The sequence below is a fragment of the Salvelinus fontinalis genome, unplaced genomic scaffold (genome assembly GCF_029448725.1).
Source record: "Salvelinus fontinalis isolate EN_2023a unplaced genomic scaffold, ASM2944872v1 scaffold_0088, whole genome shotgun sequence".
Taxonomy (NCBI): Eukaryota; Metazoa; Chordata; class Actinopteri; order Salmoniformes; family Salmonidae; genus Salvelinus; species Salvelinus fontinalis.
In genome coordinates, this window is record NW_026600297.1 from 32,501 (window position 1) to 47,501 (window position 15,001).

Below are 15,001 nucleotides of genomic sequence, written 5' to 3' on the forward strand. Positions count from 1 at the left end.
CTAACCCTACTCCGATTAATATGATTTAAAACATGAGGCAGAGTTGGAAGGGGACATTACCAGGGCTGTCGAGAGGCTGTTTGTCACTGACTGAGGAAAAAAGAAAATGGGAGAGAAAGAAGGGAGAGAGGAACGGGGGAGAGATACAATGACATTGGTTAGCATGTGGAGACATTAAACAGGACCCTCTGGGTAGGGAATAGAACTATGTACTGAAACCTGACCCATTTCCAAATTATCCACTAAATGGCGCCAGAAATCAACGAACGAGCATGTCAGTGGCCGTTTGTCTCAGCGTCTCAGAGTAAGAGTGCTGATTAAGGATCAGTTGAAACTTTAAGATCACGTGAACAAAATTACACGGACAGAGGGAACCTGATCCTGGATCAGCACTCCTACTCTGACAGGTTTGATACATATGGCTCAAGATCTACAGAAGTGTTTAGAATAGATAGTAAGAGCTATGGGTTGTTTATTTGTATTTTTTTACAATGATGGCCAAACCCTCCCCTAACCCGGACGACACTGGGCCAATTGTGCGCCACCCAGTTTCTGGACAGGACTCGTCTACCAGATGTAAAGGTTGCTGTACTGACCCCCTCTGGTAGGACAATGTCAGGGTTCTCCATCAGCTGTTGGTTCATCTGGTTGAGGAAGTACATCTCCTTAGACTGGCCCTGCAGTGGAGACACAGATACAACATCAGCACAACATCAACACAACATCGGCACAACATCTGCACAACATTTACACAACATCAACACATCAACATCTACACAACATCAGCACAACCAGATGACAATGTTGTTACAACTTTGTCGTCAGTGATACTTTTCCTAAATCTTCATCCGACAGGATCAATTTTAAAGCCCACCATACTGTATGGGTGGTACTTGCACAGGATCCATTCTAAAGATCTGTGTGTTTCCAACCACGTACCTCTGGGGGAACTATGGCGGCTAGAACGTCATCAACACCTGTGAGGGGGGATGGAGGGAAGGAGAGAGAGAGAGAGAGAAAGATAAATAAAAAAGAGAGAGAAAAGAGAGAAAATAATATATCAAGTTCCCATCAGACCTCCGGAGCGTTTCACTACACTGGACTTCTTCTGTACGTAATATCTTTCCAAACAATACAAGTATGACTCACTTTCACACACAGTGACGTCCGTTTCCCACAGTACTCCAGTGGAGGAGAAGTATCCTTCCACACAGGAACAGTGGAAGGTCCCTGGTGCATTGGTACACACAGAGTGGAGACCACATAGACCAGGGGTGTTAGCACACTCATCTATGTCTGCAGGGAGAAACAAACACTGGGATATACACACATACAGTAATGGATACAGATACAAAGATACACCACACATACATACACACACGTTTACATGCATGCATACACTCGCACACTCAGTGAAGTATGTCACAGACCTAGGCATGGGTTTAAGGGGCTGGCTATGGCATCTGGGCTGGTGAGCAGGTAACCAAAGAGGCAGGTACAGCTGTGTGCTGCATAAGAGTTGGTACAGTTGGCATTGGGACCACACATGGTTTTGTTCAGACACTCATCAATGTCTGTAGGGTTCAAATCACAGATACAACTGATAAGAACATGTTATGGTCACAAAGCATGTCAGAGTAGGACTGCTGATCTAGGATCAGGTGCTCCCTATCCACAATCTCAGTCATTAGGATCTAAAAGGAAAAATGTATCCTAGATCAGCACTCCTATTCTGAGACACGTTGTGAATAAAGGCCCAGAATCACCTAACACCATTATCTTATCCTAGATCGAGGTTATGTCCCAAATGGCACCCTATTCACTATACATACACCCTGTATACATATACATACACATTCACTATATTCATACACCCTGTATACATATATATACACATTCACTATATTCATACACCCTGTATACATATACATACACATTCACTATATTCATACACCCTGTATACACATTCACTATATTCATACACCCTGTATACATATACATACACATTCACTATATTCATACACCCTGTATACATATACATACACATTCACTATATTCATATACCTTGTATACATATACATACACATTCACTATATTCATACACCCTGTATACATATACATACACATTCACTATATTCATACACCCTGTATACACATACATACATACATACACACTCACTATCTTCATATACCCTGTATACATATACATACACATTCACTATATTCATACACCCTGTATACATATACATACACATTCACTATATTCATACACCCTGTATACATATACATACACATTCACTATCTTCATACACCCTGTATACATATACATACACATTCACTATATTCATACACCCTGTACACATATACATACACATTCACTATATTCATACACCCTGTATACATATACATACACATTCACTATATTCATACACCCTGTACACATACACATACACATTCACTATATTCATACACCCTGTATACATACACATTCACTAAATACATACACCCTGTATACATATACATACATACACATTAACTATATTCATACACCCTGTATACATATACATACACATTCACTATATTCATACACCCTGTATACATATACATACACATTCACTATATTCATACACCCTGTATACATATACATACACATTCACTATATTCATACACCCTGTATACACATTCACTATATTCATACACCCTGTATACATATACATACACATTCACTACATTCATACACCCTGTATACATATACATACACATTCACTATATTCATACACCCTGTATACATATACATACACATTCACTATATTCATACACCCTGTATACATATACATACACATTCACTATATTCATACACCCTGTATACATATACATACACATTCACTATATTCATACACCCTGTATACATATACATACACATTCACTATATTCATACACCCTGTATACATATACATACACATTCACATTCACTATATTCATACACCCTTTATAAATATACATACACATTCACTATATTCATACACCCTGTATACATATACATACACATTCACTATATTCATACACCCTGTATACATATACATACACATTCACTATATTCATACACCCTGTATACATATACATACACATTCACTATCTTCATACACCCTGTATACACATTCACTATCTTCATACACCCTGTATACACATTCACTATCTTCATACACCCTGTATACAGATACATACACATTCACATTCACTATCTTCATACACCCTGTATACACATTCACTATATTCATACACCCTTTATACATATACATACACATTCACTATATTCATACACCGTGTATACATATACATACACATTCAATATATTCATACACCCTGTATACATATACATACACATTCACTATCTTCATACACCCTGTATACACATTCACTATATTCATACACCCTTTATACATATACATACACATTCACTATATTCATACACCCTGTATACATATACATACACATTCACTATATTCATACACCCTGTACACATATGCATACACATTCACTATATTCATACACCCTGTATACATATACATACACATTCACTATATTCATACACCCTGTACACATATACATACACATTCACTATATTCATACACCCTGTATACATACACATTCACTAGATACATACACCCTGTATACATATACATACATACACATTAACTATATTCATACACCCTGTATACATATACATACACATTCACTATATTCATACACCCTGTATACATATACATACACATTCACTATATTCATACACCCTGTATACATATACATACACATTCACTATATTCATACACCCTGTATACATATACATACACATTCACTATCTTCATACACCCTGTATACACATTCACTATATTCATACACCCTTTATACATATACATACACATTCACTATATTCATACACCCTGTATACATATACATACACATTCACTATCTTCATACACCCTGTATACACATTCACTATATTCATACACCCTGTATACATATACATACACATTCACTATATTCATACACCCTGTATACATATACATACACATTCACTATATTCATACACCCTGTATACATATACATACACATTCACTATATTCATACACCCTGTATACATATACATACACATTCACTATATTCATACACCCTGTATACATATACATACACATTCACTATCTTCATACACCCTGTATACATATACATACACATTCACTATATTCATACACCCTGTATACATATACATACACATTCACTATCTTCATACACCCTGTATACACATTCACTATCTTCATACACCCTGTATACATATACATACACATTCACATTCACTATATTCATACACCCTGTATACACATACACATTCACTATCTTCATACACCCTGTATACACATTCACTATGTTCATACACCCTTTATACATATACATACACATTCACTATATTCATACACCCTATATACACATACACATTCACTATCTTCATACACCCTGTATACACATTCACTACGTTCATACACCCTTTATACATATACATACACATTCACTATATTCATACACCCTGTATACATATACATTCACATTCACTATATTCATACACCCTGTATACATATACATACACATTCACTATCTTCATACACCCTGTATACATATACATACACATTCACATTCACTATATTCATACACCCTGTATGCACATACATATTCACTATATTCATACACCCTGTATACACATTCACTATGTTCATACACCCTTTATACATATACATACACATTCACTATATTCATACACCCTGTATACATATACATTCACATGCACTATATTCATACACCCTGTATACATATACATTCACATTCACTATATTCATACACCCTGTATACATATACATACACATTCACTATCTTCATACACCCTGTATACATATACATATACATTCACATTCACTATATTCATACACCCTGTATACATATACATTCACATTCACTATGTTCATACACCCTGCATACATATACATACACATTCACTATATTCATACACCCTGTATACATATACATACACATTCACTATATTCATACACCCTGTATACACATACACATTCACTAGATACATACACCCTGTATACATATACATACATACACATTAACTATATTCATATACCCTGTATACATATACATACACATTCACTATATTCATACACCCTGTATACATATACATACACATTCACTATATTCCTACACCCTGTATACATATACATACACATTCACTATATTCATACACCCTGTATACATATACATACACATTCACTATCTTCATACACCCTGTATACACATTCACTATATTCATACACCCTTTATACATATACATACACATTCACTATATTCATACACCCTGTATACATATACATACAAATTCACTATCTTCATACACCCTGTATACACATTCACTATATTCATACACCCTGTATACATATACATACACATTCACTATCTTCATACACCCTTTATACACATTCACTATATTCATACACCCTTTATACATATACATACACATTCACTATATTCATACACCCTGTATACATATACATACACATTCACTATATTCATACACCCTGTATACATATACATACACATTCACTATCTTCATACACCCTGTATACACATTCACTATATTCATACACCCTGTATACATATACATACACATTCACTATATTCATACACCCTGTACACATATACATACACATTCACTATATTCATACACCCTGTATACATATACATACACATTCACTATATTCATACACCCTGTACACATATACATACACATTCACTATATTCATACACCCTGTATACATACACATACACTAGATACATACACCCTGTATACATATACATAAATACACATTAACTATATTCATACACCCTGTATACATATACATACACATTCACTGTATTCATACACCCTGTATACATATACATACACATTCACTATATTCATACACCCTGTATACATATACATACACATTCACTATATTCATACACCCTGTATACATATACATACACATTCACTATCTTCATACACCCTGTATACACATTCACTATATTCATACACCCTTTATACATATACATACACATTCACTATATTCATACACCCTGTATACATATACATACACATTCACTATCTTCATACACCCTGTATACACATTCACTATATTCATACACCCTGTATACATATACATACACATTCACTATATTCATACACCCTGTATACATATACATACACATTCACTATATTCATACACCCTGTATACATATACATACACATTCACTATATTCATACACCCTGTATACATATACATACACATTCACTATATTCATACACCCTGTATACATATACATACACATTCACTATCTTCATACATCCTGTATACATATACATACACATTCACTATCTTCATACACCCTGTAAACACATTCACTATATTCATACACCCTGTATACATATACATACACATTCACTATATTCATACACCCTGTATGCATATACATACACTTTCACTATCTTCATACACCCTGTATACACATTCACTATATTCATACACCCTGTATACATATACATACACATTCACTATCTTCATACACCCTGTATACACATTCACTTTATTCATACACCCTGTATACATATACATACACTTTCACTATATTCATACACCCTGTATGCATATACATACACTTTCACTATCTTCATACACCCTGTATACACATTCACTATATTCATACACCCTGTATACATACACATACACATTCACTATCTTCATACACCCTGTATACATATACATACACATTCACTATATTCATACACCCTGTATACATATACATTCACATTCACTATATTCATACACCCTGTATACATATACATACACATTCACTATCTTCATACACCCTGTATACATATACATTCACATTCACTATATTCATACACCCTGTATACATATACATACACATTCACTATATTCATACACCCTGTATACATATACATACACATTCACTATCTTCATACACCCTGTATACACATTCACTATCTTCATACACCCTGTATACACATTCACTATATTCATACACCCTGTATACATATACATACACATTCACTATATTCACACACCCTGTATACATATACATACACATTCACTATCTTCATACACCCTGTATACAGATACATACACATTCACTATATTCATACACCCTGTATACACATTCACATTCACTATCTTCATACACCCTGTATACACATTCACTATATTCATACACCCTGTATACATATACATTCACATTCACTATATTCATACACCCTGTATACATATACATACACATTCACTATCTTCATACACCCTGCATACACATTCACTATATGCATACACCCTGTATACATATACATTCACTATATACATACACCTTATACACATATTCACTATATACATACATCCTGAATACATATACATACATCTTATATACTCATTCACTATATTCATACACCCTGTAAACATATACACCCTAAATACACATTCACTATATACATACACCCTATACACATATTCACTATATACATACACCGTGAATACATATACATACATCTTATATACTCATTCACTATATTCATACACCCTGTATACACATACATACACATTCACTATATTCATACACCCTGTATACATATACACCCTGAATACACATTCACTATATACTTACACCCTGTAAACATATAGATACACCCTATATACACATTAACTATATACATGCACCGTATATACATATACATACACCCCGTATACACATTCACTATATAAATAGGGCACAGGGTGCCATTTGGGATGTAAACTTTGTCAGTGCCCCATGATACAGTATGTTAACGACAACAGCAGTGAGACAACACAGTACCTATACAGGGGTTGGCCTTGCTGGGGTCTAGGACTGGGTTTTTGGGTGAGAAGCCTAGGAGACAGGTACAGTTGTGGGCTCCTGGTGTGTTGGTACAGACAGACTCCTGACCACAGACGGTTGAGTTGAAACACTCGTCAACATCTGTTGGGGATCAATAGTTGAATAGTTCAGTTAGCATATTAGCATCTTACGACAGGGTGCCAGGCAGGATCCAGGTTGACAACATTATGGTCAGTAGTGTATGATATAGATAATAATATACTGTAACATAAAATGCTACCATGAGTTCTTCCATCTCTTTTAGGAAGCATTGTAAATTAGCGTAAGTTAGATGTACATATGTTATCCATTCAATATGTTCATGTTTTACCGGTCCCTTTCTAAATAAATGGTTTATATTAAAACATTAAAATAGTTTCATCAGATTTATGACAGAAAGCTAGTGTTAGTGCTGTTCAGAGACCTTGGCAGTCGAAGGGTCCGTCAGGCTCGTATCCATTGTAACAGGTGCAGGTGTAATTTCCTGGTGTGTTTGTACATTTACCAAAACCACCACAAACCTTCTCAATCTCCACACACTCATTCACATCTGGGGGGACATAGATTTAAAATGCCAATATTTACAAAGTTCCACAAATCAAAGCACACAAAACTAGACAACGTTCAGCAATATTATTTCCGGAATGTTTTTTTTATCTTGCTTACACAGCAGACAGCAGACAAATTCACACATATATATTCACAAATTTAAAAACAGCAAGAAACGCAGGTATGTCGTTCATAGCAGCCCTGAAATTCAAACTCTGGTCTCATGTCATTGATATGATTGGTGCAGTAGGTGTAAGAGTGGTAAACATACCTGTGCAGGGGTTGCGGGTTGGGTTGAGTGCCAAGGCTGGGTCTGAGGGTGCAAACCCCTCTAGACAGCTACAGTTGTAGACTGCTGGTAAATTAGTACAGTTGGAATGCGGACCGCAGAGATTAGCGGTCTCCTCACACTCATTGATATCTGTTGGGGAGGGTTAGGACAGAGTTAGAGGCTATCTTCTACATCAAGGGTGGAAAAATACGGCCTCTGCCTGCTAGTCAATTCAATGCAGTCCGCAGTGGATTGTTTTCTAAGAAATACTTTTTCTGTCCACATCTGCCATTTCATTTTTGAATCCTGATGTGGCTTTTGAGCCAAAAAGTGTGCCTACCCCTAGTCCTGTTTTACACAGACAGACAGACAGACAGACAGACAGACAGACAGACAGACAGACAGACAGACAGACAGACAATAAATAAACCAGTTTAAATGGTCAAATTCCCATTTGTGACTGACTATTATTATTTCCATGTGAGAAGTGCAGTGTATTGTACCGCTGGTTCTATGCTGAATGAACAACCATCATACTGTCTTAACTGATCAAACAAGTAGGACTGAATGATTTAACTGATATAACCACACAGCCCGTTACATAGCAACTACGGCACTTCTACCTTGGCAACCGTAGGATTCGTTTGTGGGTAGATGTTTTGGAGGTATCTTGTATCCAGAGACACATTGACAGCCTCCATTTTTGGTTGTACTACACTCTGCAAGGGGACCACAGGAGTCTGCCACACAGTTCCTATGGTCTGAACAGAGAGAACAGACACACAGAATCTACTTTAACAGTCTACTATTTTAGCTTTGAACAATGTGACACAAGAGCAGGTTCACTTCAAGTCAGATATAATGTCTCTGTGACCTTAACAGATTGACTGCTTCAAAAACAAGTAGCTTGCTTAATGATTTACAACTTTTTTACTATATACCAATCCATCAATTAAACTTCAGATAAAGTACATTTAAAACAGCTCAATATACTTAAGAGCTAAATAGACAATAACATGTGTTTGGGAGGAGTACTGTTCAAGTCATATAAAAAGCAGGGGATTTCTATACTCGCTACTCACATGTCACATAACCCATGTAGTAGACTGGGTGGTTGGCCATCTGCCTGTACACATAGAATCCTCCAGAAGAGCAGTAGATCACTTGAATAGCTACATTGTAATTACAGCAGGAACCTGCGTTTCCACACGCGTTGCCCGTTGTTGGAGTCTCAGACTCAGACTCAGGATGTGTAAAGGTCAGATGGATGGGATAATACACCCCGCTGTAATAGACTGGAGCACATTGTGGAATGACGGTGTCCCCTCCGATCCCGACGTAGCGCACCCATATGTTTGTTAGCCATATGTCGGTATTGATGGGGTAGCCGGGGAAAGAGGAAGAGCTGAAGAGAAAGTTACGTCGAGGCTCATCCAGAGCCGTGTAGCCATCACAGGAACCTGGGTGGAAGAGGAAGAAGACAATAAAAAATATAGCCCCAATGCCAGGGTTTAGCTACTGTTCCACCATCAGGAGAAATTGGACACATTGCCCTACGACGAGTTACTTCTGTACTTTTAAACCTCCTACCAAACATCAGAACTCATAATCAAACTGATCACATAGAATATAAATAAGAACATGCAGGGTTATTTAAAGAACTTCCCACTGGGCACAGACATCAATTCAACATCTATTCCACATTGGTTCAGAGTAATTTCATTGAAATGACGTGGGAACAATGTTGATTTAACCAGTCTGTGCCCAGTGGGTACTTACCATTAGGATAAGAGGAAGTCCCAATGATGAACAGAGAACCTGAAAGGAAGGAGAAGACACAAAGTCAAGGGCAGACAGTAATACTAGATGGTGATCATTTGGGATAAAATACTGAAATATCAGTTCACTCACCCAGGAGTAGAGACAGAGAACAGTAGCTCATCCTGACAGATCCCTCTTCCAGGGCTGAATACATTGAATACCTTCACCCAGTCTAACCCATACGTGCATCCCCAGAGAAACATCTTCATTTGCACACCATCCAAAACTCTGTTATCAGAAGGTTTGAGACTTATGCAAATGATCTGGTTTAGGTTTGGATACAAACCTCCATCTTAACAAAACAAAGTGAGGGAGACGATGGCTGAGGTCAGAAGCTACTCTTTCACTGATGGAAGGGAGGGGGAAGAGGGGGATGTCATCCATTTTGAGGCCTGCTCTGTGGTAAACGCTTAAGTAGCATAACACAGCCTCAGACAATTACAACAGGCAACTCAAATTGGCTTTGGAATTCAGAAGCCTAATAAGGATTTTCTTGTAATCTCTGGAAATACCCAACCATCAAGACTAGGACTATAGCCTAGAGATTTTATGCTTGTGGTGTGGCTTGACCATAGATCAGATCTTGTCGTTGTTAGCCTAGTTGTAATTAAAATGCAACTTAAAAAATGATGACCTATCCCAGTAGCCCACTTTGCCCAAATAGCCTACATGGCAAAATATAACTAGATATGAATGTTGGACAATCAACTAACAGGCCTATATGGTGAAGTGAGTGCTACAGGCTCCTTGCACCACCAATATGCTCTCAGTCACACAAGGTTTATTACAGATGGGATGGAGATAACGATGACTATAAACCTTAGATGAATCCCAGGGGCTGGTTTGAAGCCACTATGCAGCCATTTTTGTGCTCCTCTACCATTGTAAAAAGGTTTTTGGAAGATATACTGTAGAAATGCATTTATTAATGTATACATATGTTTTTGCCAAGTATATTCTATTACAGACACCCTAATGGATATTTTCAATTACATTATGTGAACTGAACATACTGTATATATATTTATTTTTTTAAGTCTAAAATACTGTATATATATTTTCCTTCAAGTAAAACATTTTGAGAACACTAATGTTACTGTCTCCACTACAACAACAAAATACTTACATTTAATTACTGTAGAATTCCATTCATTCCTATGGGGGACTGCTCCTTCCGAGGAGTAGCTTCATAGCCTATCACTGACCAATACATAGCATCAGCAATCTAGGGTTTATATACATCATTGGATGGAATCACGTGCCCTCTGCCTCCCGTGAATTCGGGTGCATTCATTTGTTTAATTCTGTGAGTTTTGTGATGTTTATCAATTCCCCTGCTAAATATATAGGCCTATCAGCTGTAATTTATTTGTGGTTAATATTCCCTATCATTTCGCAGTCATCTAGAACGTTGGCTACAGAATTGTTAATGGTATGTGGGGTGCTCCAAACCTGTTACAGCCTGGCTAATTGAAAGCAAGACATTTTTCAATGAACCTGTTCTTGTCGATACTTTCTTTGTTCTTGATTCTGTAAAGTGTAATTATAAATGTCCGTGTCCAGTTGCAGGTAGTTCTCCAAAAGTTAGAGAACATTCAGAAATATATTTAATCTATGTTTTGTATCAAGTGAGAAATGCCTCTTGCATGTGTGTAGATCTTTGTTTTGGTAGCACTGTGACGCCTTGTAATCTACTTCTACACATGGCAGACGACCACATCGCATAGAAACGACTAGTTCCTGCAAAGATGTTTGGAACTGTAAGATATCTGGCTGCTAAAATGTCAAGGGAACTCCTTGGTGCAAAACATGGATTTCATATCTTTCTGGATCTTCTCTGGCTTTTGGAGAACAACCTGGACACAGACGTTTATCAGATACACTTTTTACAGAACCGGGAAAGAAGAAAGTATCGGCAAGAACAGATTAGTTGAATTTACCAATTTAATGAAGGATTGGAAAATTGCCTTTTACATTGCAGAACCAGTTTACTGGCTGTAACTGAGAGGATTCGATTAAGCTGCCAAGGGTTGCACCGGGCTATGGTCCGTGACATGAATAGGCAAAAGAGGTGAGGGAGGAGCGGCCTTCTTAAATCTAACAGTAATCAGCGCTGCCCGGTAATCTGTGCTGCCCATATTGTGGACAAGGCTGCATGGTGCATCGTTCTGAAACAAACAACAAGTCTTATCCATAAAGTATATGGTTGAATTTTCAAACTACTTTTAGGCCTACTTAGGAAGACAGATAAAGAAGATATGCGTTTTTATCACGAGAGCAAACACTTTTAGATGTGAAAACACTGAATCCTACTGATTACTCCACGTGCTTAACCTACGCCACTTTTGTTTTGAGTACTTCTGGACTTCGCTGTCGGCCAGAACGGGACAGCCAGAACGCAGTCGGCCAGAACGGGGCAGCCAGAACGCCGTCGGCCAGAACGGGGCAGCCAGAACGCCGTCGGCCAGAACGGGGCAGCCAGAACGCCGTCGGCCAGAACGGGGCAGCCAGAACGGGGCAGCCAGAACGGGGCAGCCAGAACGCCGTCGGCCAGAACGGGGCAGCCAGAACGGGGCAGCCAGAATGGGGCAGCCAGAACGGGGCAGCCAGAACGCCGTCGGCCAGAACGGGGCAGCCAGAACGGGGCAGCCAGAACGCCGTCGGCCAGAACGGGGCAGCCAGAACTCCGTCGGACAGAACGGGGCAGCCAGAACGCTGTCGGCCAGAACGGTGCAGCCAGAACGCCGTCGGCCAGAACGGGGCAGCCAGAACGCCGTCGGCCATAACGGGGCAGCCAGAATGGGGCAGCCAGGACGCCGTCGGCCAGAACGGGGCAGCCAGAACGCCGTCGGACAGAACGGGGCAGCCAGAACGCCGTCGGCCAGAACGGGGCAGCCAGAACGCCGTCGGCCAGAACGGGGCAGCCAGAACGCCGTCGGCCAGAACGGGGCAGCCAGAACGCCGTCGGCCAGAACGGGACAGCCAGAACGCCGTTGGACAGAACGGGGCAGCCAGAACGCCGTCGGCCAGAACGGGGCAGCCGGCTCACTTCAGGGAGGCACCCTTGTTCCAAAAGGAATGCAATCACTTTTCACCCGGTGCAAACTCCGCCCACCCGGGCACTCTTAATTTAATCCCCTCATTGTAATTTAGGAGGCTAATGGTTTGATCCTGGGCGGGGCCCTTTGAGGCCAATTTGTTGATTTGAGACTGCACTTGCCTTACCTGTGTCTGTTCAGCTATGCACAGGCTTCTTCTATTTGTGCTCAGTGTATTGTCAATGTAGTAAATCTTCTAAGACTATTTGATTGACATGTTGTATTATATGGCGCCTTCACCGATGAATCACTAAGACCCGTAGCTATAATCTAATAAATATTTGAGCACTTCAACCTGCCTTGAATCTTGTTGAGTCTCTGTCCGTATGACTGCTAAGGTCTTTCTACAGAATACTTGAAGCTTAATTAAAATTTGCGGCAAGATTAAAGAGGAGCTCATAAAAGATTAGTGCATATCACAGGTCCTTACGTTATGTTTTAATTCATTTGAGGAATTTACACAATTTACCATTTGTCAAATAAAATCACAGATTCTCAAAGTTTTGGATACTGTGAAAATCCCTTGCTGCCACTTAGACTCCCCTTGCAGGTTTCAGAAGTGTGTGTGCACATCAGGGCAGTGTTTTTTTAAACAAAGAAAGTCTGTAAACATTGCTGCTGAGTTTGAAGACAGGCAGGGTTAGACCTTGATTTCTATCTCACCTGTTGACCAATGATGGTTCTCAGAGAACACACCTTAGCTCAGTAGGCTGATATTGCATCAATTACAGCCATGTTACCCAACTAATCTTTCAACATGCAGTTAGTGATACCTATATTAAACTACCCAGACAGTTATACCAGTTATCACAGACATGTGAGAAGGGGGGATGGGTTGGGGAAGCCTTTTTTTGTTAATTTCCCTTACATACAGAATATAAAAAAACTGTTGATGCTGTCCTCTGTCTCTGTATGCATTTCTCTGATACATGTAACTCCCTTCTGAAAAAATTACAATCTTATTCAAAAGCTGGTCATACAAAAAAGGGATAAAACCATGCTGATGGAGCGATACTGTGGACGGACTAGACAGAACGAAGACAGAAAGAAGAAGTAGAACCTAGAAAGAAGTAAAATAGTGCGTCATTACTCACTGTTTTGCCTGTGCTGTCAATTTGTCTTGTAAAGCTGGGCATGCTCTGTTGCATCTGATGATCTCTATGTAAATACAGCACACTGACAAGACAAATGGAAAATATAGAAACCAAGAACAAAAACATGTTTTTCAACTCCCTGTGTTCATATAAATAAGATTAGAGAAGGTAAATCGCAG

General features: G+C 38.7%; 1 protein-coding gene across 1 annotated transcript in view; it reads right to left on the minus strand.

Moving 5' to 3' along the window:
• The window catches only part of LOC129843010 (adhesion G protein-coupled receptor E1-like), a 17,688-nt gene extending 6,937 nt beyond the window's left edge, over positions 1-10,751 (minus strand). The window contains exons 1-11 of the mRNA XM_055911731.1: positions 10,721-10,751; positions 10,589-10,627; positions 9,892-10,269; positions 9,433-9,570; positions 8,810-8,959; positions 8,414-8,539; positions 7,948-8,091; positions 1,431-1,574; positions 1,150-1,296; positions 940-977; positions 597-677 (exon numbers count right to left, since the gene is read on the minus strand). Coding sequence (XP_055767706.1) covers positions 597-677; positions 940-977; positions 1,150-1,296; positions 1,431-1,574; positions 7,948-8,091; positions 8,414-8,539; positions 8,810-8,959; positions 9,433-9,570; positions 9,892-10,269; positions 10,589-10,627; positions 10,721-10,751 — 1,416 coding nt within the window. The remainder of the gene's footprint in view (positions 1-596; positions 678-939; positions 978-1,149; positions 1,297-1,430; positions 1,575-7,947; positions 8,092-8,413; positions 8,540-8,809; positions 8,960-9,432; positions 9,571-9,891; positions 10,270-10,588; positions 10,628-10,720) is intronic.
• Positions 10,752-15,001: the final 4,250 nt, after the last annotated feature.